The sequence below is a fragment of the Trematomus bernacchii genome, unplaced genomic scaffold (assembly GCF_902827165.1).
Source record: "Trematomus bernacchii unplaced genomic scaffold, fTreBer1.1, whole genome shotgun sequence".
Taxonomy (NCBI): Eukaryota; Metazoa; Chordata; class Actinopteri; order Perciformes; family Nototheniidae; genus Trematomus; species Trematomus bernacchii.
This window is the reverse complement of record NW_022987614.1, coordinates 1,678,301-1,703,227: the sequence shown is the minus strand read 5'-3', so window position 1 is coordinate 1,703,227 and position 24,927 is coordinate 1,678,301. Positions and strand designations below refer to the sequence as shown.

The 24,927-nt window shown below is 39.0% G+C and overlaps 1 protein-coding gene across 1 annotated transcript in view; it reads left to right on the top strand.

The window, feature by feature from the left end:
* LOC117483744 (receptor-type tyrosine-protein phosphatase N2-like) overlaps positions 1 to 24,927 on the top strand; it is a 202,235-nt gene that overhangs the window by 14,841 nt on the left and 162,467 nt on the right. The window contains exons 5-10 of the mRNA XM_034132094.1: positions 437 to 606; positions 1,596 to 1,767; positions 4,385 to 4,425; positions 4,910 to 5,271; positions 9,048 to 9,134; positions 21,387 to 21,466. Coding sequence (XP_033987985.1) covers positions 437 to 606; positions 1,596 to 1,767; positions 4,385 to 4,425; positions 4,910 to 5,271; positions 9,048 to 9,134; positions 21,387 to 21,466 — 912 coding nt within the window. The remainder of the gene's footprint in view (positions 1 to 436; positions 607 to 1,595; positions 1,768 to 4,384; positions 4,426 to 4,909; positions 5,272 to 9,047; positions 9,135 to 21,386; positions 21,467 to 24,927) is intronic.

Here is a 24,927-nt window from a genome sequence, read left to right as displayed (position 1 = left end):
CACATTATATTGCTATGGGAAAACTCAGGGGGCTTCAGTCAAAGAGCCTCTGACGCCTGTGGATGGTACGTGAGGGAGAAGTTAGCTTTCTTTCATTTCTTTTTCCAATTCATTACATTGTTTTTTTCACATAAATTAATCCTTTTGGGGTTGATTTATGGTTTAAAGCAGGGGTGTCAAACTCAATTTCATCGCGGCCCACATCAGCATTATGGTTGCACTCAAAGGGCCGGTTGTAACTTTAAGACTATATAAATATACATAATGTATTATATTACATTATTGCCTCTGCTGCATTGGATTATTATCGGATAGGGTAATAACTTCATAATACGTCTGAAAGCACATGATTTCATTCTAACTTATTGCATTTCGTGTGCATTTTGGTAAGGATTGTGTCTAAGGGTCTGTTCTCTCTTCTCCATGTTTCCTGCAGAGAAGTTCATCCAGAAGGTTCTGCAGAGCGTGGGCCGGCACCATGTGGACGTAGACGGCCTGACGCAGCAGGACCTGAGCCAGCTGTCCCGCCTGATCACTGAGGCTCTGCAGGTGGTGGACAAAGATCAGAACCAGAACCAGGACCAAGACCAGGCAGAGATGGCAAAAGTACACACATCCTTTACTCAAGTAGAAGTACAGATACTCGTGTTTAAAAATACCCTGGTAAAAGTAGAAGTACTGACTAAACTTCTTTACTTTAAAAGTAAAGCAGTATGGGCTTTGAAATGTACTTCAGTAAAAAGTACCCATAACTAGCAGCTGTTTTAAAGAGTACCTGACCTCCCTTTATATTAATAGAACAATAATGTCATTGTTAGCTAATGAATGTTTCCATGCTGAACAACGGCAACATGACAACGTTTTCATTGGTCCCTCTTCTTTAGAGAAGACCAGGAAATGATGGATACACGGATCGTGTTCAAATCAATAGGCACGCAATGACTCTAAATAATAATGATCACGCCACCAAACACACATTCAAACTAAAGGAACCAGCCTGTTTGGAAAATGTGAGAAGTAGAAAGTACAGGTATTTGAGTTCAACATGTGAGAAGTAGAAAGTACAGGTATTTGTGTTCAACATGTAAGAAGTAGAAAGTACAGGTATTTGGGTTCAACATGTAACAAGTAGAAAGTACAGGTATTTGTGTTCAACATGTAAGAAGTAGAAAGTACAAGTATTTGTGTTCAAAATGTAAGAAGTAGAAAGTACAGGTATTTGTGTTCAAAATGTAAGAAGTAGAAAGTACAGGTATTTGTGTTCAAAATGTAAGAAGTAGAAAGTACAGCTATTTGTGTTCAACATGTAAGAAGTAGAAAGTACAGGTATTTGTGTTCAAAATGTAAGAAGTAGAAAGTACAGGTATTTGTGTTCAACATGTAAGAAGTAGAAAGTACAGCTATTTGTGTTCAACATGTAAGAAGTAGAAAGTACAGGTATTTGTGTTCAAAATGTAAGAAGTAGAAAGTACAGGTATTTGTGTTCAACATGTAAGAAGTCAAAGTAAAAAGTCTTCAGAAAAATAAGAAGTGGAGTAAAGTACTGATACCAGAAACATGTATTTAAGTACAGTAACAAAGTATTTGTACTCCAGACTCCAAACCGGGGCGGGACTCGGGTGAGACCTGGACCCAGAGACCTGGAGGGAGAGGAGGAAGAAGAGCCTGGCAGGGATGAGGAAGAGGAGGAAGAGGAGAAGCTGCTGGAGAACGTTCCGACAGTAAAACAACAGGAGAGCTTTCCCACAGCGCCAGCTAAACTGCAAGGTGATTTATCCCAATTCATTTGGAGTTTTTATGCAATAAAAGCAGCTCTTTAGTTCGTGCATTATTGTTTAGAAAGGGTTAAAGAAACAAAAGAGCGCTAAAGCAGCTTGCCACAACACTTTAAAATCAACGTGAAAAATAAAAAGCATCCTGTTTAAACACAGCTAGTTTTAATGCTTGCACAACATATTTAAAATGATGCGTCCTTGAGTTTCTTGAAATGCGCTTTTTATATCCAAGTATTATAATGAATGATATTCCCATCAAAAAGCTTTAAAATGGCTAAAAATATATATATAACCTTGTAGCATTCTGCAAAGCTAAGTAAAGAAATACAATGTACAAAACTAGATATCACAGGAGAGCAATTAAACCGCTTGCCACAACATTAAAATTAACGTAAAAAAATTATAAAAAAATACAAATAATTTTATATATCTTTTAAAGGTGGGGTAGGTAATTTTGGAGAAACCGGCTCGAGTGCGCTAGAATTTGAAAATACACAACAGGAAAAAATCTGCCACTTCCTTACAGAGCCCCTCCTCCAACACACAGGAACGCGCACATGACCAATGAGGGCACGAGATAAGTTTGTGCACAGATGGAAGGCTGACAGGCAGGTAGGCCATCCAGTTATTTTAGCCAGGCCGGCTAAAATGATTGGTCGTGCTTTTTACAGTACTACGGCTTCCACAGATGACATTTTTTTATGGATTTTTTGTCAAAGCACTTAAAGTGGACCTATCATGCTATATTTGAATAATATATTGTAGGGCCATACCTATATAAGGTATATTTATACGTTTTCTTTTTAAAAATACCAAACAGATCATGCATTTTAGCCATGCCTCATTTCGCTCTATTTTGCTCTCCTCCACCCTGTCTTTGCATGTGCTGCAGCTGACCACGCCCCCCTGCAAAGGAGGGGGCCGAGTTACGAGCGTCGTGTTACCATGCTGTTACCATGCCACGGCAACCTCTCATTCCCCTGATAGGTCAGCTCCTCCGTCCTGACATCAGAGAAATGTTCAAATCTGGATCAGTCTGTATCAGATCCGTTGCAGCCCCGTTTTTAGAGATTTGGGTATGGAGGAAAAGATAGAGGGTTGTGTTTTCTGACACTTGGTGAGTTCCCTGGAACACCGGGGACACATATTCATGTATAAAAGACGTACAAAAGTGCATTTTGCATGATAGGTCCCCTTTAAGATATTCATTGCTATCGGGATGTTAAGAGCATTCCATGGAATATAACAAAAAGTGTATCTCGAGCCGGTTTCTATAATGTACCTACCCCACCTTTAAATTAACCGAGATTATTTTAATACAAAATATATTCTGTGCAAAACTGAATTGCTGGAGAGCATTCATACACTTCCAGAAGCACTTTCAGGTTATTATATCCTGAATAATTTGGAGCTTTTTTAGATAAAAACACAAAGCTTTAACATTTAGCACGGTTTAATTGGAAACCTGCAACCATCTTTATGTGTTCACTCTTTTAGTTCTGTTTTATCTTCTATTTTGAGATGTTTATATTGTATAATTGTTTATTTTTGTCTATTTTTTAATACATTGTTTTACATGCTGCTGCAACGGAAACATTTCCAATTCATAGATAATAAATAAAACATGTGCAGAATTAAGTAACCACAGGAGCAAATTCACATAATTCAAATATTAAAATGGAAAAAGTCCTTAAAATATGGAAAGCTGGCTTTTGATGACATTTTTCATTCAGTTTTATATTAAAGGGGACCTATCATGCAACATGCACTTTTTGATGTCTTTTATACATAAATATGCGTCCCCCGGTGTGTCGGGGAACTCACGCAGCGTCAGAAAATAAAACCCTCTCTCTTTTCCTCCGTACCCAAATCTCTAAAAACGGGGGTACAACGGAGCTGATCCAGATTTGCGTCCGATATGACGTAATATCGGCGGCGGACCCACAGCACTATCAGTAACGTTGCTATCAGAAACAATGCCCGACTGTTTTGGACGTAATATGGTCGGTGCATGTTTACATTAGCATCGCTAACACTCAGAGCTAACCTGTACTGGAGAGCATGTGTGTGAAGAAGCAGGAAATAAAAAGGAACTCACCTTGTGGTATAACCGGCAAGAGAGAAAGCCTTTGAGCTCCATACTGTTTCAGAAATAATCCTTGATCTAATAATCCTTGCGTTTCATCACCGCAGCATTTTAGACAGTATCTGCCAGGTCCCGCATGAGCCGGCATAGGCTCCGCCCCCTCTTATTTGTATGTTTTTCAGTTTAAAAAAAAAGACTTTATTTAAAAAAAAAAATGTATTTAGGCTTTATTTATACAGGTGAACATCTCATTGAGACACAGGGTCTCATTCTCAAGAGAGACCTGTTTATACCCTGAATCAGCACTTTTGAAACAGGAAGTGAAATAGAGGGATATGAGGCATGGCTAGAATGGGTGAGCTGTTTGTTTTTTTGACCAAAACACTTCATAGACATGTTTTTTATATTTTTGTATATATCTGAGACCTATGCTATTGCCTAAAAATAGCATGATAGGTGACCTTTAATATCAGTTAATTACTATTAAAATGTCTTAAAACATTGACTCTCTTTCCCCTAACAGAGCGCCAAACAGATACTGAGGAGCAGAACATGGAGGAAAAGGTAGGTTTAATTTAGTTTAAGAAAAACCTTACATTTTAGAGACAAGGCTGATGATTATTGCGGGAAATTAGCCTCCAGTTCTCAAAATAAATTCAGCTTCTGAACAAAATGTGAAGAAACTGTCCTGAGAATTTGGCAGGAACTCCATGTTCTTGTGAGAGTGATTTAAAAAAAAACTTTTACAGAAAATGTAATCTAATTTTCATAAATGCAGTATTCAACTGAACAATACCGTATAATTGGATATAACAAACACTTTGAATTCCAGTTACCTACAAACCTTCTCATCTTATCCTATTTTACATGTATATAGTTTGCTTCGTACACATTTAATTGCACGTTGGTTCTATTTTTATTGTTTTTGTCTTGTATATACAGTATTTATGTTGCATTGTTGAAGAACCCTGGACAATAAAACCTTGCATCTTTGAATCATCTCATTCACAAATGTCCTTTCTTTGTTTTTCTCTCTCTTCTTCCCCAGCCTGACCTCTTCACCAAACTCCTCGCCTACCTGGACAAATCCTCCTTTAGCTCCGCCCCCTCGGCCAGAAATCTGGACAATTTGAACATGGAAACACCCGGAGGACGACAGGTGGGGCTGGAAAACGTCCAGAGTCGCACCAGCGAGGCGGGGGTGACGGTGCAGAAGAAGGACGCCGCTCAGCAGTTGGAGGAAGTGTCGGAGGTTCACGGATGGATCAAAGACGTGGCGCCGCCTCCGGCTGCCCTGGTTTACGACGATCCGCACAAAAAGACACTTCAAGTCCCCGAACTGCAGCTGGACGTCAAGGAAGAAGGCTGGAAGAAGGAGGACGTGTTCGGATACATCATCACCGACACTGAGTGAGTATAAAACTACTGACATACAAGAGGATCTGCACCACAAAAATACTTCTTTGTAGCTCAATACTTCATTCAAATGGTTTGAATCACTTTAGTTCATATTGCAATTTTGATAAGAACATTTATTTTACATTGCATATGTTTGAGACTGGAAATTATGCATTTTCACAGAGTGAGTATAAAACTACTGACATGCACACAGGTATTATGGGTAAAAACCAGAGGAAGAAGTATTTATATTTTGGGGTAGAAACTAGGGCTGCACAATTTGGAGAAAAAAACTATGGATATTGCAAAACATCCTATTGCAATTTTAATATAACTCTGATGAGTTGTTATTATTTTCTTGGACATGGGATTAGAATCTTTAATGATTAGAATCTTTAATGACCACACAGCCAGGCTGGTGGAATTCGTGTTCAGTGCAGAGTATTACAGCTTGTTCGATACAATTCAAGCAGTGGCGAGCTGTGAGCTTTATACCTAGGCCCTCTGTCCCCCACCAATTCCCTAGAAAAAAAGAAAAAAAAAGAGTTATTACGTCACAGCGTATACTTCAGCGGAATATCAAAACAACGGCCCAGGGTGCAAAACGCATCAATGACAGCGACCCTCTACCACACAAAACAACACCTGTGAACCCCATTTGTGTTCTTTGACATTGAAAATGATATTGCATTGTGTTTGTTACTTTCGTTGCAGTTGTATGTCTTAAGTGTAATTTGGCATGCTTTTATTTTGAAGGCGAGTTCACGCTGTTGACAGGAAGTTGTTGTTGCTATGGAAACAAGAAAAGTTTCACAGCGGGCGGATCTTGTCATAAAGTCTGCGATAATAAAACCCACCCATTTAGAGGGAAGATATGATTGGTCAATTGTACTGTCATTTGACATTACTCTCTCGTTCAGTTACTATAGCGACCCTCTGTGAATCGCAGAGAGGGCCAGACGAGCTTCTTTCATGTAACCCTTCACATTCAAACAGAGACTGAACACGCAGATTCGAAGGATTTATTTCTTTGGAAATGTTATTTTAAATACAATTAAATCAAGTTTTTTTTCGGTAAAACTAATGAAAAATATAACAAAAATAATATTAAAAAAAAATATATTTAAAAAAAAAATATATTTTTTAGAATATCTTAGGCCCTCACAGAGGGCCTAGAGGGCCCTGACGGCTCGCCACTGAATTCAACAGACAATAAACAGACAATAAAAAGTACAACACACAGCACAGGGCAAAGACATACATCATGACATATATACATAAAGTTCAAGGTGTGGTGGATTGTGATTGTTCATTGGGGTTATTTAGAGTCCATTTAGTGTCCGTATTGCAAAGGGGAAGAAGCTGTTTTTGGGGTGGTTTTGGTGGACAGTGACCTGTAGCGCCTCCCTGAGGGCAGAAGTTGGAAGACATGGTGAGCTGGGTGGGTGGGGTCAGAAATGATTTTCTTTGCCCTTGTGACAGTTCGTTGGTGGATATGTTTTGTATAATAGAGACTGAAAGGATGATGCAAATATTGTCACTCTAACTTAATTTGTAGATTCATGATCTCCCTTCCTCATCTTCTTTTTAACCTGTTAAATGCCCCCGCGGGTTCAATGGCATTAAAACGATAAAAGCGCTGCTGAAGGTTAATCCAATGTGTCTGTGTCACTTTGAAATTATTCCTGATAATCCATCTTCATATTTTCTAGTTTGAGCCTAGGTTTCAGTTGTCAGTTTTCAGAGCGTAACATAGATTTCCGACTTGCTGCGCGTCACACTCCCCCCTCAATGGTAGCGTGTGTGTGTATGTGGAACTTCCCCTTCGATTCTATTGGCTCTAATGGTTCAAAAGAGGTGTCAATCACCAAAATCGACCAATGGGTTCCAGAGAAATGGCAAATTTCATTTCAAACCTTTATTTATCCAGGTGTATCCCATTGAGATCATTGCTCTCTTTTTCAAGGGAGACCTGCTCAAGTAGGTTCCACTTGAAACATAAAAACATAAACAGAACAACAAAAAGGACATCATACAGCATCATTACAGGGATTACAATTTACATAACTATCCACATGCACAGGTACCAACAGCATCCGATTGAGTAGCATCCAATCGAGCTTTAAAAACATTTGGTGGCACCAGATTGCTCAGTTTCCACCCAAAATACACCCAAATGACCCCAAAGGTGTGTTTTGTTGTTGCTAAATCTCTCTAAAAAGGTCAAATGTCACTTGTTTGGCATCAATCTTGATACAGGATACTTATTATATGTTATAGTTTGGATTCCTAAAGCTTTTAGTCTACCATCCCATCATTCAAGGGTGGTTTTCACTATAAGTAATGTTTTTGTTTTGGACGGACACTATACAGAAATTTACAGTTTTTTACTATGTTCAATCTGAATTTATTTAAAAATGAAAAAATTCTATATTGATTCTGACTTTTCTACATCCAACTCACAGGTGTATCATTGCTTTGAGAAAAAAGATTATTAATTTACCCCTTTTAGAAGGGAAGATATGGTAATTTGTTCTGGGAATGTCATTTTCGAGCCTGAGGCCTGAAAAACAGGCTTGGGGCTTAACAGGTTAAAACTGTTGTATTTACCAAAGCTTTCCTAGTTCATACAACTTCTTCATCTTCTTCTTTACCTGACTATGATATCCCCGTAAGGTTAACAATGAAGTAGTATTTGTACTTTCAATAAAGGCATGTATTCCTGCTGAATACACGTGTCATTTTTGCTTCAGTGATAGGAAGCAGTATTCTCGAATAGTTGATCAAACTATTCACTAAAGACACACGTCAGCTAAAGCTACGCCTAAATCTAAACCTAAATCTAAACCTAAATCTAAACCTAAATCTAGCCACTTGATAGCAAACGCCCTTTTTAAGACGCGTAAAAGCTTCGGACATTCACCAGTGAGGTATTTAGTGACATATTTTATGTCATAGAACAAAATGGTAAAATGTCTTCAGCTTGTGTTTACCACAGACCTTATTTCAGGCATCTAATATAACTACTACAGTACTGAAATGCTGATTCATTTCCGGGTTAAGGTCTCATTCGTGCACCATGTATAAGAGATTTTGAATAGATTGTATCAAAGCTGTGCTCTGTCCTGCTGTTACAGGCTGTTTTATGTGAGAAAGATCTGAACCCTCCATACTGTAGGATCTGCAGAGATCATGGAGTCAGATCTGAAGCAGCTGCTTTGAGGACTGACTCACACTGTGTCTGTAATCTGGGCTGTTAGTAACTTCTAATACGCAGAAAATCTAGTTTTACCAACAGTGATTCAAGGGTTGGAAGGGTTACTTCAAAAATGTATTCACTTACAAGTCATTACCTGTTAGAAAAGGAGAGTGTAACCTAAGATAAGTAAGCTAATCTAATGCGCAAGTATCACAATTAATATATTATGCACATTTCTGCACAGATCTCCACTTTAAAATATAATATAATACACTTCAGTTGTCATATATTCATTGTAATACGTTTTTTTTCTTTCTTTTGTATATTTAAATTTAGTGTTAATACTTGACTTTAATCTTTTTGTAAATGCTAAATCTTAATTTTTTCAACATTTTCTTTTCATAATCATTATATCTTTGACCTACGACTACTACGAAGCAAATTCCTGGTATGTCTAGACGTCCATGGCAATAAACTGGATTTTGATTCTGATTCTGAAGTAACATCACATATTTAATCCGTCCTCTGCTCAGTGTTACTCTTGGGGATGAGTCTTGTTTAATTTATAATTTCTCTTCCTCTTCATCAGTGGGCTGCAGACGGACGAAGGCCTCCACCTGATGGAGATCCTCGCTCACATGGCTAAAATCCAGATGACCGACTTCGCCGAGCTCTCGTAAGTATTTCTGTTTTTATTTATTGGTCACACTTCAGCAGATATGAGTTTGATCAACTGCTTAAAAAGATAAAAGTCAGAGGACATATGCACGTCAACCCCATGGTCACCAACACTTTTTAACACAAGAGTTACATGTATTTTTTGCTAGGGAAGATTTCAGCCTTACTCTATGCCTTTAAATCAGAATGACTAACCATAATACAAAACTTAAAGGGGACCTATCATGCGAAATGCACTTCTGTACGTCTTTTATACATGAATATGTGTCCCCGGTGTTCCAGGGAACTCACCAAGTGTCAGAAAACACAACCCTCTCTATTTTCCTCCATACCCAAATTTCTAAAAAAGGGGCTGCAACGGATCTGATAAAAACTGATCCAGATTTGAACACTGTCCTGACGTCAGGACGGTGGCGCTACGGCTATTGGGCCAACTCCACCAATCAGGAGGAGACAGCCACGGCCATTGCCGTTCGAAAGCGCTGGAGACGCTGTAGTACATATGCCAGGCCTGTAGATGGTGCTGTTCTCACTGAATCAACCCTGCACAAACAGAGCTATAAATTGTCAAATTGAGCGAAAAGAGGCATGGCTAAAATGCATGATCTGTTTGGTATTTTGAAAAAAAAAAAGTATAAATATGCCTTATATAGGTATGGTCCTACACTATATTATTCAAATATAGCATGATAGGTCCACTTTAAACAAATAAAATAAATGTGTTAATAATATCCTACTTCTATATTTTGTTAGCTGTAATTGGCCCTATATAGTATATATTTGACATATAGTCTTCACATATATATATATATATTTCACTGTCACTGCATATATTTAACTTTTTAGTTATGTTTAATTTTCTTTTTTGTGTCTATATGTTTATATCTGTTTATTTCGTACTATTTTTTATTTTCAGTGTGCAATGCCTTGTTTACATGCCGCTGTGACGAAAAACAAATCCAAATTGGGATCAATAAAGTATATCTTATCTTTAAAAACCTCAAAATAAACCAAAAATGTTTTGCATGTCACCTTTTCGCTCTCCAATGGAGGAAAGTCCTCACAATGCGAGATGTGGGTCCACACAAGCTACTATAAACCAGCATATTCTGTACACACACAAAACTCCAGCTCCTCCTGAAACTAATAATAAACTAATTTTTAATGCTTATAATGTTCTTCTAAAACTTTGAAAGCATCGCAATATCACTTTGAAACACATCATCATACTAGAAACAGTGCAGGAGCAAAGGTCAGTACATGATTCATCCTGCTTATGGTTCGCTTTACGTTCTTAACAAACCTTCAGGCTCAAGTGGGCGGAACATTTCTTCTAAAAGGGCGAGCATCTCGTACTGGAAACTCTTCAGATATCCCCGCGTGGTAGATGAACGATGCCTTGTTTACATGCTGGCATCAATAACGTATATATTATCTTTAAAAACCTCAAAATAAACAGAAAAAATGTTGCATGTCACCTTGTTGCTCTCCAATGAGGGCGAGTCCTCACAATGCGAGATGTGGGTCCACACAAGCTACTATAAACCAGCATATTCTGTACACACACAACTCCAGCTCCTCCTGAAGCTAATAATAAACCAATTTGTAATGCTTATAATGTCCTTTTTAAACCCTCTTTGCCCTTTAATAGAGAAGAACTTAAGGACATGCCAGCTGTCAGATTGCCAAACAGTTGAATACAATTAAGAAAAACATTATAACGTCCTTCTAAAACTTTAAATTCATCACAATATCACTTTGAAACACATCCTCAGACTAGAAACAGTGCAGGAGCAAAGGTCAGTACATGACTCATCCTGTTTATGGCGCGCTTTACGTTCCAGACATCAACCAAAGGCACCTGCAGGCTCAAGTGGGCGGCACATTTCTCTAAAAGGGCGAGCATCTCGTACTGGAAACTCTTCAGATATCCCCGCGTGGAAGATGAGCAATGCCTTGTTTACATGCTGGGATCAATAATGTATATCTTATCTTTACATACCTCAAAATAAACCCAAAAAGTTTAGCATTTCACCTTTTTCGCTTCCAATTGAGGCGAGTCCTCACAATGCGGGTGTGTTTCCAGATGTGGGTCCACACAAGCTACTATAAACCAGCATATTCTGTACACACACACACAACTCCAGCTCCTCCTGAAGCTAATAATAAACCCATTTTAAATGCTTATAATGTCCTTATAAAACCCTCTTTGCCCTTTAATAGAGAAGAACTTAAGGACATGCCAGCTGTCAGTTGGCCAAACAGATGAATACAATTAAGAAAAACATTATAACGTCCTTCTAAAACTTTAAATTCATCACAATATCACTTTGAAACACATCCTCAGACTAGAAACAGTGCAGGAGCAAAGGTCAGTACATGACTCATTATGTTTATGGCGTGCTTTACGCTCCAGACATCAACCAAATGCACCTTCAGGCTCATGTGGGCGGCACATTTATTCTAAAAGGGCGAGCATCTCGTACTGGAAACTCTTCAGATATCCCTTCGTGGAAGATGAACAATGCGTTGTTTACATGCTGGGATCAATAACGTATGAAGGGCCGCGTAGGCCAAAATTCAAACTCACCTCGCACACACACTACTGAAAACATCTGGCCTTGCACAAACACTACTGAAATACTCTCACATTCACTACTGAACACCTCACACACACACAACTGAAAATTAAACCTCACACACATACTACTAAAAATGTACCTCACACGCAACTGAAAATGTACCAGATGTTTTCAGTTGTGTGCGTGTGAGGTTTTCAGTTGTGTGTGTGTGAGGTTTTCAGTTGTGTGTGTGTGAGGTTTTCAGTAGTGTTTGTGTGAGGTTAATTTTCAGTTGCGTGTGTACGAGGTTCATTTTTAGTAGTATGTGTGTGAGGTTTACTTTTCAGTTGTGTGTGTGTGAGGTGTTCAGTAGTGAATGTGAGAGTATTTCAGTAGTGTGTGTGCAAGGCCAGATGTTTTCAGTAGTGTGTGCGCGAGGTGAGTTTGAATTTTGGCCTACACGGCCCCTCATAATTACCTATATATCTTATCTTTAAAAACCTCAAAATAAACCGATAAAGTTTTGTATTTCACCTTTTTTGCTCTCCATTGGAAACGAGTCCTCACAATGCGAGTGTGCTGCCAGATGTGGGTCCACACAAGCTACTATAAACCAGCATATAATGTAAACACACATAACTCCAGCTCCTCCTGAAGCTCATAATAAACACATTTGTAATGCTGATAATGTCCTTCTAAAACTTTAAAATCATCACATTATCACTTTGAAACACATCCTCAGACTAGAAACAGTGCAGGAGCAAAAGGTCAGAACATGATTCATCCTGTTTATGGTTCGCTTTACGTTCTTAGTGCACCTGCAGGCTCAAGTGGGCGGCACATTTCTCTCAAAGGGCGAGCATCTCGTACAGGAAACTCTTCAGATATCCCCTCGTGGAAGAAGAGTATGATTTACCCCCCCCCTCCCCAAAGCTTGTAGGATCAGAGAGGGCAAACTGGTGGGATCAAAACAGAAAGATTTTTCCAATGGCACAAAGCGTTCGAATCCGAAGTGAGGAAAATATTTAAAAAACATTGCCCTTACAGAGTAGAAACACAAGGACGATGCCTTATTCTTATTCTGTCAACATACTCTCTGCTCCTGGGGGGGGGGATAGAGAGCATTGAGGGCTTCTTCTCTGAGTTATCGACGTGTTGCAATCACGTATTAATGAGACTGAACTCTGCCTCTCTTTCCCTCACTTCTCTCTGTCTGCTTCTTTTCCAAGTTTGTCTCAATTTATTTCATCACCTCTCTCCTCCTCTCTGTAGAGTTGTTGCTATATTTCCCCCACAGGTGAGTTTTCAACCGCTGCAGGGAATAATAGTCGGTACACAGACGTTATATATAATGTATAGTGTGTGTGCAGGCCTCTATGGTCACAGGTAGAAAAGATGTATGCAGCTTAGGGGTCAAACGTGCCGAAACCTTCCAGAAACAAAATGTGTTTGCTAGTTTTAATGCAACTTCAGTCTTTTTTCCAATGTTTGACCTTCACCTCCATCAATTATGATGAAGCTGCACCTCAAGAAGAAAGGGGCTTAGCAGAAGATACAAATTCCTCCTTGAGCAGTTTTGCATTTAGGCGTAAGAGTTGCAGTTAACGTCAAAGTCAAAACCCTTCCTTGGAAATAGTTTGATTAAATAGTCCCAACTCGTGGTCAGTAGATTATACCAGCGAAAAATCGGTATTTTTAGCGGATTATCAAGGTTTTTTTTTGTACTTCTTTGATACTTTGACATCCTTTTTTCCTTTATTTTATCCAAAGTGTATTACAATAAGAAAGTTTAACTATATTACTTCAAAGAAATTGCAATATTCATGCAAGAATACACATCAACTTCATGAAGTATGCTGAGCTGCAGTCCTGTAAAACAAACTGACATGTTAATAAAAACTGTTTAATCTTGCTCATTAACGTTATAATCTCTCATGAGTGGTCACACAGTAATTGGAAATGCTCACGTCAAGTCAAAACGTTTGCTAAACACTCAGTAAGGCTGTCGTTTTATCCAAATGATCTATAAAAAAAACATCTAAAATCGTTGGTTATATTCCCCTTTATTCTTTGCAAAAAGCTCAAAAGCATCTCACTCTGAACACACAGTGGCTCAGACAGAGTGTGGACGTTGTGGTATTTATTAGGCTGTGATTACTGAGATCTGTGCAGAATCATTCTGGTTTATTTATCTGTTATCTTGTGAGTGCAGCGCGTTTAGATGCTATTATCAACTATTGATTTTTGACAATGACAGCCTTTCTGTGTTGTTTGTCCTCAAAGAAGTGATTTTGCTCTCCAGCGGCTTTTCGTAACTTTTTACATTGTTAAATTGAACGAAAAACACTATCTAGCGATGCCCACACGATTGCACTTCAGCCTAAAGGACGACATATTTCACGTTCTGTCAGATGTTTGCATTTATAACAAGACTCATCCCTGACCCTGCAGAGCAACACTAGCACTTAGAAACAGGAGAGGAGCTGTTGCATAATCAGCAGAAAGTGTGTGTGTGTGTGTGTGTGTGGTGTGTGTGTGTGTGTGTGTGTGTGTGTGTGTGTGTGTGTGTGTGTGTGTGTGTGTGTGTGTGTGTGTGTGTGTGTGTGTGTGTGTGTGTGTGTGTGTGTGTTTTAATTGAACACATAAATAATTGAGGTGTACATTCATGTGTGTGTGGACAGGTGGGTGGCTTTGGGTCGTGTCATTCTCACACACACAAAAACACTGATTCATGCATACCTACCTACACACACACACACACACACACACACACACACACACACGCACGCGCACGCACACACACACACACACACACACACACACACACACACACACACACACACACACACACACACACAGACACACACACAGACACACACACACACACACACACACACACACACACACACACACACTCTCTCCGGCCCCATGGCTCCTCGCTGTGGTTTGAGTCTCTGGGTGGCCTGTACTGTTCTCCGGTTCTAATGCACCTTTTGTCTTTGTTCAACTTTTTTCTGGGGAATGAAAGGATAAAGCTGCACATTAGGAGGGGGAGATGTGGGGGGGGGGGGGGGGGGGGGGTGATGGATCGGACGCAGAGAAAGCTAGAAGGGGGGAGACAGAAATATGGAGAAAGAGAAAGAGAGTGAGAGCTGGGGGTCTCTTTTGTTGCGAGGCAGTGAAAGCCCAGCAGGGGGCGCTGCCCGGACAATTTGTCAGCGGCGCCACGCTTATTCCCAGAGATGGCAAAAGTACACACATCCTTTACTCAAGTAGAAGTACAGATACTCGTGTTTAAAAATACTCTGGTAAAAGTAGAAGTACTGACTAAACTTCTTTGCTCAAGTAAAAGTTAAGAAGTATGGGTACATAACTTAAGTACATGTTTCTGGTATCAGTACTTTACTCCACTACTTATTTTTCTGACGACTTTTTACTTTCTACTTCTTACATGTTGAACACAAATACCTGTACTTTCTACTTCTCACATTTCCCAAACAGGCTGGTTCCTTTAGTTTGAATGTATGTTTGGTCGCGTGATCATTATTATTTAGAGTCATTGCGTGCCTATTGATTTGAACACGATCCGTGTATCCATCATTTCCTGGTCTTCTCTAAAGAAGAGGGACCAATGAAAACGTTGTCATGTTGCCGTTGTTCAGCATGGAAACATTCATTAGCTAACAATGACATTATTGTTCTATTAATATAAAGGGAGGTCAGGTACTCTTTAAAACAGCTGCTAGTTATGGGTACTTTTTACTGAAGTACATTTCAAAGCCCTCTTTACTTTTACTAAAGTACAGAAGTTTAGTCAGTACTTCTACTTTCACCAGAGTATTTTTAAACACGAGTATCTGTACTTCTACTTGAGTAAAGGATGTGTGTACTTTTGCCTTCTCTGCTTAAACTGAACTGGAAGTACTGTATAAAGTCATAGTAGTATTAATGTCCCTCCTTTACATTCATCTTGCACTTCACCCCCTTTTTACCTCCCTCCACTTTCCAGTTAGCAACACCGCAGGCACCTCCACCTTCCACCTCTCACAGGAGCTCCACATTAGCATAATACTACAACATAAATGTCCCTGAACGGAGCGGAGAGCGACCTCTTCAACCTCATCCACCGCAAAAACCTTCCCTTTTTTTAACAGAGTCAAAGAGCCTGCAGCAACATAAATCCACACTGAGACATATGAATCATAAAAGTGAGCCCACACACACCTGAGAGATCCTTTGGAACAATTCGATACAGATTAGATAATACTGACGGTTACTGAGGTACTTTAAAAGATAGTATTTTTACTTTATAGTGTATTTGCCAGCCTATAGTCCTCTTGTGAACCCAGAAATGTTCCCAAAAGTTGTATGTTAGAAATAAAAAGTACGGGCCTGAGCAGTTAGAAACTTCAAGACGCTAACTTGCATACGTTTGGCTAATTGCACGCCTAGCATAAGTTGCATTTATTAGCATTTATTAGCATAATCAAAAACTGAATATGGACGATATTTGAATACGAGCTCGGCTGATTTGGAACATATTGGAGAGCTTTTGAGGGTTTTTTAAGGATGCTTGATTCATTAAAACACTGTCAGGATCCAAGATGACAGTTTGTCGGAATTTTGTCCACGTGATATGAAATGCTAATTGTGCAAATTGCCCAAATATTATAGAAATTGTATTTATTGGGATGAACCCCTTGAGATGCACCATCTTGTTTTCAAGGGGGTCCCGACAATAGCAACAACTTACAGACATACATAGACAAAAAAAGCAAAACATGACAAACCACGTACAGTCTGTTAAATAAAATTCAAGTAATACATACAATCATTACAACCATTACAATTTGAGAGACAGTCGAGCAGATCAGTTTCATCAATACCAAGTGCAGACCAGATGAAAGTGAGATGATAATGTTTAAACATACCCAATGATGCCAGAGATCTAATAGCAGCAGGTCAAGTACTCCAGTCTGTTGGGGCTTTGAACATGAACGCTCTTCTGACAATACATTTGTCAAAGTGTCTAACTTAATACTATAACAAAATACTGCTTTAAATAAGGGGGATAGTTAAGATAAATGCATTTAAATATCAGCTGAATATGAAAGTTGGCCTCCGACAGTTTCTAAATGCTACGGACCCAAACTATATATCTCTTACAATTAACTACACAACATTTCAGCGTTCACAAGTAGACTATTTTTAATACTTTATACCTCTACTCAAATGTATCTGGGAGTTTTTGCAGATTCAGATTATTAGCTGAATAAACATTGACAGATATTATAGGTTAAAAAATCCACCAGCAGTTTAACAAAGTCATAAGACTAACTCCACCTGCTGAAAATACATGAATGTGTCCATAATCATATTAAATAATTGCATATGAGCCACAACCATATACCGTCTATTGCTACAACAGGCACGTTGTATTTTTGGTACATGAGAACATTTCAATCTGAGTACTTCTTCCACCAGAATTGACGCGGAACGCTTTTATCTAAAAAAGCCCTTGGGTGTGTTTTGAGTGTGTAGAGGTGGAGGGTGAGGCTTTATGTGGGAGGGTTGGCAGAGCGTCTGACTGTAGTGCAGAATAATGACGGCTGTTGCGTAACCATCACTGAGGAGAGACTGCATGATTCTTCCTTTTTTTTACGAGGGTCGAGGTGATGTAATGTCTGAGTCTGAGAGGTCGTATCAAAGAGACGCCACTAGGAGGAGAGAGAGCGCCTCTAAAGGGGAGCAAATGTGTCCCAAGGTGGACTCAGATTTGATTTAATACAGGCAAGGGACATGACAGTATGATGACGCACGCACACACACACACACACACGGACACACACACACACACACACACGCACACACACACACACACACACACACACACACACACACACACACACACACACACACACACACACACACACACACACACACTATTCAATATTACTACCAACATTGCACTTTTACAAAATGATCTCCAAATCCTGCGTCTAACGTCGTTCACACACCAGCTCACACACTCACTCACTCACTCTCTCTCTCTCACACACACACGCACGCATGCACGCACGCACGCACGCACGCACACACACACACACACACACATAATATAAAATATTACTTCCCGCAATACTCTTTTACAAAATGATCTCCAATCCTGCGTCTAACGTCGTTCACACACTCACTCACTCTCTCTCTCACACACACACTCGCTCTCTCTCTCTCACACACTCTCGCTCTCTCACACACACACAGACACACACACACATTTCCAATAACTAGGTCCAAGAACCAAAACACACAGACTCGACATGCATTTTTCTAACCCAATTTCCGTAAGAGCTAATTATGTCCTTTTTCATGTGATGTTTGGTAACCATGTAATGGTTTGTAGACAATATGTTTTTCCAGATATTTTTAAAGAAATCTTACATTTAGATAAAGGATAACATGTTTATTTTTAAATAATTCTATTCACAAACAGCACAATCATGATCAGAATGTGTAGATATGTGCAATGGGACACTTTTATACGCTTCATATTTAACGAGTTTAAACGAAATAAAAAATGTTTTGGTGAAATCTTGTAAACTTCTTAGGATCTGTGAGTGACAGCTGTGTTTGAGCTCAAGGACATGACGACTTTAGACGGAGGATTAGAGATCATTTTGTGAAAGAGCATGTAATCCTTCTACTAATCTGGAATAATGCAAAACATTTGGGGCCAAACAAAATGAGCATACTAGGGCCCCTTTAACTTAGGAAACATGAATACATTAAACTGCTAATTGCAATCAGTCATTACATGTTAAAAACTCTAAATGTCACATGCATAATTCCCCTCGTCGTGATCTTGAAGCATCGAATGGTTATATCATGCAATACTTAATTAGGGGTTTTTAAATCAAAACTAAAAACACACTTCTTCTCTCTGGCTTTCTAGTCAGAGCGACTCCTGACTTCTCCGTGTGTTTTATTTTTATTTTGTTTTTAAGATATATCTGTTGTAATTTATTGTCGTTTATTGTGATTTGTAGTAATGTGTTTTTATTACATGTACAGCACTTTGGCTCGACCAAAAATCGCTTTTAAATGTGCTATAAATAAAACCTAATAGATTTGATTTGATTAATTAAAGGTTTAACCGTAAACTTGTAAAAACGTGTTTAAAACAACTTGTGCAAAGTTCAAAAAGATACATAGCAGTGTTTAAATATAGAAATCTAAGCAATGGGTTTAACCGTTTTCATTTCTTTTGTATTTCTCTTTGACTTATTCCTATTTCCCTTCAGCCTAAATTTAAAATGGGTCTCCTTGTTCATGTTGTCCTGAACCCAAAGACCCCACAGCCGGCACAAACCCCTCAAAACAAAACAACTATTTAAATCAACTTGAAACCGAAAGTCCTGAACACATTATCTGTCTCTCTGCTTCAGGATGGGACCTGCTCCTTTAATGGTGTCCCCATATTTTACCCTGCTGTTGTTCCACTTCCTATAGCGGTGCGCCGTGATATATCTCCCTGCTGCGCCTTTACTCTGAATTACAGCAGCAAAAACAAAAGGTTAATCACATTGAGAGACCCCGCGCTGCCTCGACCACCCAGACTCACGCCTCGCTGTTTCAATTCAAGCTTTATTAGCATGGATGTTGGATGATCATGGAGAAAAAAGCACCTTAAAACAAAACAAATGTCCAATTTCTGCTCGTTTGTCTCTCTTTTCTGCCGTTTTAGCTGCCCAAATTTCCTTACTACTCTTTCACTTGTAACAGAGTATTTCTGCACTGTGGTATAACTTCCTTAAGGTTAAATATCTGAGTACTTCTACCACCTCTAAGGGAAGTGGGGGCAGCAAAAACGAGAGAAATATGGCCAGAAAATTGACATTTTAATAGATGTTTAGGTGTGTTTCCCCCCTTTTTATCCAACAATATGTATATTTTCTACTTTCTTGTTTATTTATAGTTTTTTTCATTTGTATTTCCCAAATTGGGATCAATAAAGTACTATCTTATCTTATCTGGAGTACTGAAAACGTTTTCTTAAGTAAATATTAAGTACATGAATGGAAATCTGAAAACCACGTATCTGAGTACTTCTACCACCTCTAAGGGAAGTTGGGCAACAAAAACGAGAGAAACATGTGCAGAGAATTTACATTTGATTAGGTTTTTAGCAGTTTTTTCCCCCACTTTAACCAAGAAGCACTGAAAACGTGTTCTTAAGTAAATATGACGTACATGAATGTGAGTAAATGTACTTTCTATCACCCTCAATTTGCATCCATCACGACAACGTGCAATCAGCAAACGTTGAATCAAAATGTAAATGTGTCCAGGGTGCTGGAAATACCTTTTTTAAATCTGAAAACCACGTATCTTGTCTGAGTACTTCTACCACCTCTAAGGGAAGTGGGGCAACAAAAACGAGAGAAACATGTGCAGAGAATTTACATTTTATTAGGTTTTTAGATGTTTTTTCCCCCTCTTTAACCAAAAAGTACTGAAAAATGATGCTTAATAAATATTACGTATACATGAATGTGAGTAAATGTACTTTCTATCACCCTCAATTTGCATCCATCACGACAACGTGCAATCAGCAAACGTTGAATCAAAATGTAAATGTCTCCAGGGTGCTGGAAATACGTTTTTTAAATCTGAAAACCATGTTCACAGCGTCCTCTTGTTGATGACCAAAACCCCCTCATCTCCGACCCCCTTTTTATTCATTTCCCAGCATGCTTTAAATGCCGCCGGGTGCATTACATTGAGATTCAAGAGGTTATCTCGCGGTGGTGATGGGGATTGAAACAGCCTAAAGGATCGCCACAGGGTTAAAGACATGTATGGATGAGCTTTAATGACTGCTTCCCCCCCCCCCCGTCTGCAAAATAACCAGAAGTGCAATGGAGAAAATTACATTTCATATAATTAAATAACATTTTATTTATAAAGCCCAATATCACAAAAGCACACTTGTCTCAGGGGGCTTTACAGATAAGCAAACAGGAATGACCATGTCAAAATATATAGGAAAAAATACAAGATAATTTAGTAAAATGGCAAAATAAGAATGTACAAATGACAAAAAACACAAGTGAAATAAAATGAAAGAAATACAATAAAATAGACTATAGGCTTTGTTTAAAAGGAAGGTCTTACGCATACTCAAGTACTGTACTTAAGTATACATTTGAGATACTTTACATATACTTTATACTTCTACTCTACTACATTTCGTCCCTGCTTACAAATGTTCTTCTAAAACCTTAACAAATATATTTTCTTGTTACAGATCCTGTAATGACACCATGATCAATTTAATTCAAGATTCAAGGCTATATTGTCATTTGCACATTAGCTACAGTGTAGTATTAGATATGACAATGAAAAACTGAAGTCACAGGCTCCTCCCATAGTGAAACATGAATATATATATAGGACATAAAACAGATAAAATAGTGCAAGAGAATGGTTTGAGATGTGCAAATAAATATACTATAATATATCTGTTTCAAATGTAATGTGATAACGTTTAAAAAAGTTGCATCCATTTTTAATATCACATCACAATTAAGAGTTTGTTTAGGGTGTTGAGGGAAAAAACAGACACTTAACTAGTGGGTTTTTATTCTGGAGTGTGTTAATCTGAGTGTGTGTGTGTGTTTGTTTTCCAGTGTGGTGGGGCCCGCGGTGACCTTCAAAGTGAGCCCCAACCGTCAGAACGTCAGCACCACAGATGTGGCCAACGTTGCATGTAAGGTTTTTTTTCTTCTTTCCCCCCCCCCCCCCCCCCCCCTGACTGATGTTGTTTTTATTCTGACAGAGAAAGAGACAGCCCATTATCACCGCCTCGCTGCGGCACCTGAGCCCCCCTGAAACACCTCTCAAAACTCACATATCTGTAAAATATCCTTTTTTGTGGACTCTGCAGTATGCCGTACACACCTTTTTGAGGTTTTTTAGCAAGCTTTTCTCACGCTTTATGTTGACTGTGAGTACGAATTTGGGGTTTTGCAGTGGTGTAATGTATTTGAGATGACATACTTGTACTTCACATGAGTATTTACCTTGTTATGCTACTTTATATTTCTATTTGACTACATTTTCGTAGTACTTTTAACTCTCCTCAATACATTAAAATCTCAGAGTAATGAGCTACTTTTTCACATATTAAAAAACACTATGCTTCTATGATGTGTAGGAGTTTAGTTCTATTAATCTACCTAATGTTTAACACTGATATAAAAACATACTTGAAGTACATATAGCTGATAATACTTAGATTAAAGTAACTTTGTATATTCAGGACTTTTACATGTAATGGAGTATTTTAGGATTTTAGTATTTCTACTTTTATTAAAGTACTGCTTCCACTTCTGGTATTTTGAAAGGCAGCCAGTTTCTCTTTGTATCACAGATCTCTAAGCGGCCATGTTTGTTTGGTTCCACTGTGGTAATCCATTGGAGAGTTGGATGTCTGCCTAAAAACACACGAAGAAGAAGAAAAAAAAACCCACCAGGAATAATTTGTGTTTGGGAAATGTTCAATAATGACTTTCGCAAATACGAAAAGCCTGATAAGGTAGAGGTTTTTGTCACAAGGACGCACAATGTGGCCTTCAAACTTTGTAGCCATCCAGTAAAAGCTGTGCTTTAATACAAAATATGAGACGATATAAGACTCACAAAAATTGTGAAGGTTATAGGGTAACTGATATACACCTGGACATCAGCAGGAGAGGACTCTTTAAAGTAGAGACACTACATACTGATATACACCTGAACATCAGCAGGAGAGGACTCTTTAAAGTAGAGACACTACATACTGATATACACCTGAACATCAGCAGGAGAGGACTCTTTAAAGTAGAAACACTAAATACTGATATACACCTGAACATCAGCAGGAGAGGACTCTTTAAAGTAGAGACACTAAATACTGATATACACCTGAACATCAGCAGGAGAGGACTCTTTAAAGTAGAGACACTACATACTGATATACACCTGAACATCAGCAGGAGAGGACTCTTTAAAGTAGAGACACTACATACTGATATACACCTGAACATCAGCAGGAGAGGACTCTTTAAAGTAGAAACACTAAATACTGATATACACCTGAACATCAGCAGGAGAGGACTCTTTAAAGTAGAGACACTAAATACTGATATACACCTGAACATCAGCAGGAGAGGACTCTTTAAAGTAGAGACACTACATACTGATATACACCTGAACATCAGTAGGAGAGGACTCTTTAAAGTAGAGACACTACATACTGATATACACCTGAACATCAGTAGGAGAGGACTCTTTAAAGTAGAGACACTACATACTGATATACACCTGAACATCAGCAGGAGAGGACTCTTTAAAGTAGAGACACTACATACTGATGTACACCTGAACATCAGTAGGAGAGGACTCTTTAAAGTAGAGACACTACATACTGATATACACCTGAACATCAGTAGGAGAGGACTCTTTAAAGTAGAGACACTACATACTGATATACACCTGAACATCAGTAGGAGAGGACTCTTTAAAGTAGAGACACTACATACTGATATACACCTGAACATCAGCAGGAGAGGACTCTTTAAAGTAGAGACACTACATACTGATATACACCTGAACATCAGCAGGAGAGGACTCTTTAAAGTAGAGACACTACATACTGATATACACCTGAACATCAGCAGGAGAGGACTCTTTAAAGTAGAGACACTACATACTGATATACACCTGAACATCAGCAGGAGAGGACTCTTTAAAGTAGAGACACTACATACTGATATACACCTGAACATCAGCAGGAGAGGACTCTTTAAAGTAGAGACACTAAATACTGATATACACCTGAACATCAGCAGGAGAGGACTCTTTAAAGTAGAGACACTAAATACTGATATACACCTGAACATCAGCAGGAGAGGACTCTTTAAAGTAGAGACACTAAATACTGATATACACCTGAACATCAGCAGGAGAGGACTCTTTAAAGTAGAGATACTACATACTGATATACACCTGCACATCAGCAGGAGAGGACGCTTTAAAGTAGAGACACTACATACTGATATACACCTGAACATCAGTAGGAGAGGACTCTTTAAAGTAGAGACACTACATACTGATATACACCTGAACATCAGTAGGAGAGGACTCTTTAAAGTAGAGACACTACATACTGATATACACCTGAACATCAGCAGGAGAGGACTCTTTAAAGTAGAGACACTACATACTGATGTACACCTGAACATCAGCAGGAGAGGACTCTTTAAAGTAGAGACACTACATACTGATATACACCTGAACATCAGTAGGAGAGGACTCTTTAAAGTAGAGACACTACATACTGATATACACCTGAACATCAGTAGGAGAGGACTCTTTAAAGTAGAGACACTACATACTGATATACACCTGAACATCAGCAGGAGAGGACTCTTTAAAGTAGAGACACTACATACTGATATACACCTGAACATCAGCAGGAGAGGACTCTTTAAAGTAGAGACACTACATACTGATATACACCTGAACATCAGCAGGAGAGGACTCTTTAAAGTAGAGACACTACATACTGATATACACCTTTGCTCTTGGGAATATGATGAAAACCAGGACTTGGTGAGATATTAATGTGCATTAAGCTTTCTCGCTCTGACGAGATTTGGTCCACCATTTTTCTTTTGTCTTGTCTGAAGAAGGTGCAGACAGTGTTTCTGTTTCAAGATCCTTCAAATCAAAATGTCTCAGTTCAGCCTGTTCTATCACACAGAGAGGGTCTCTGTGATAATCACCCAGCAGCGGAGAAATTGTGAAGGTGTGTGGGAGTGTGTGTGTGAGTGTGAGAGAGTGTGTGTACAGTGTTACTCACAGTAATGAGGCGAGGGTGTTGATGAAGTGGGGAATAAAGAGAGGAGGAATGTTAGCCATTAGCCAAGCTGTCAGTCCAGAGAGAGAGAGAGAGAGACACTCCTGATATTCCCTTGACCCCACACACACACACACACACACACACACACACACACACACACACACGCACGCACGCACGCACGCACGCACGCGTGCACGCGCACGTACGCACACACATACGCACACACCCGCACACACACACACACATATACACACACACACACCCACACACACGCGCACACACACACATACACTCAGCGCAAAAAACGTACAGTAGTTCACCGTCTG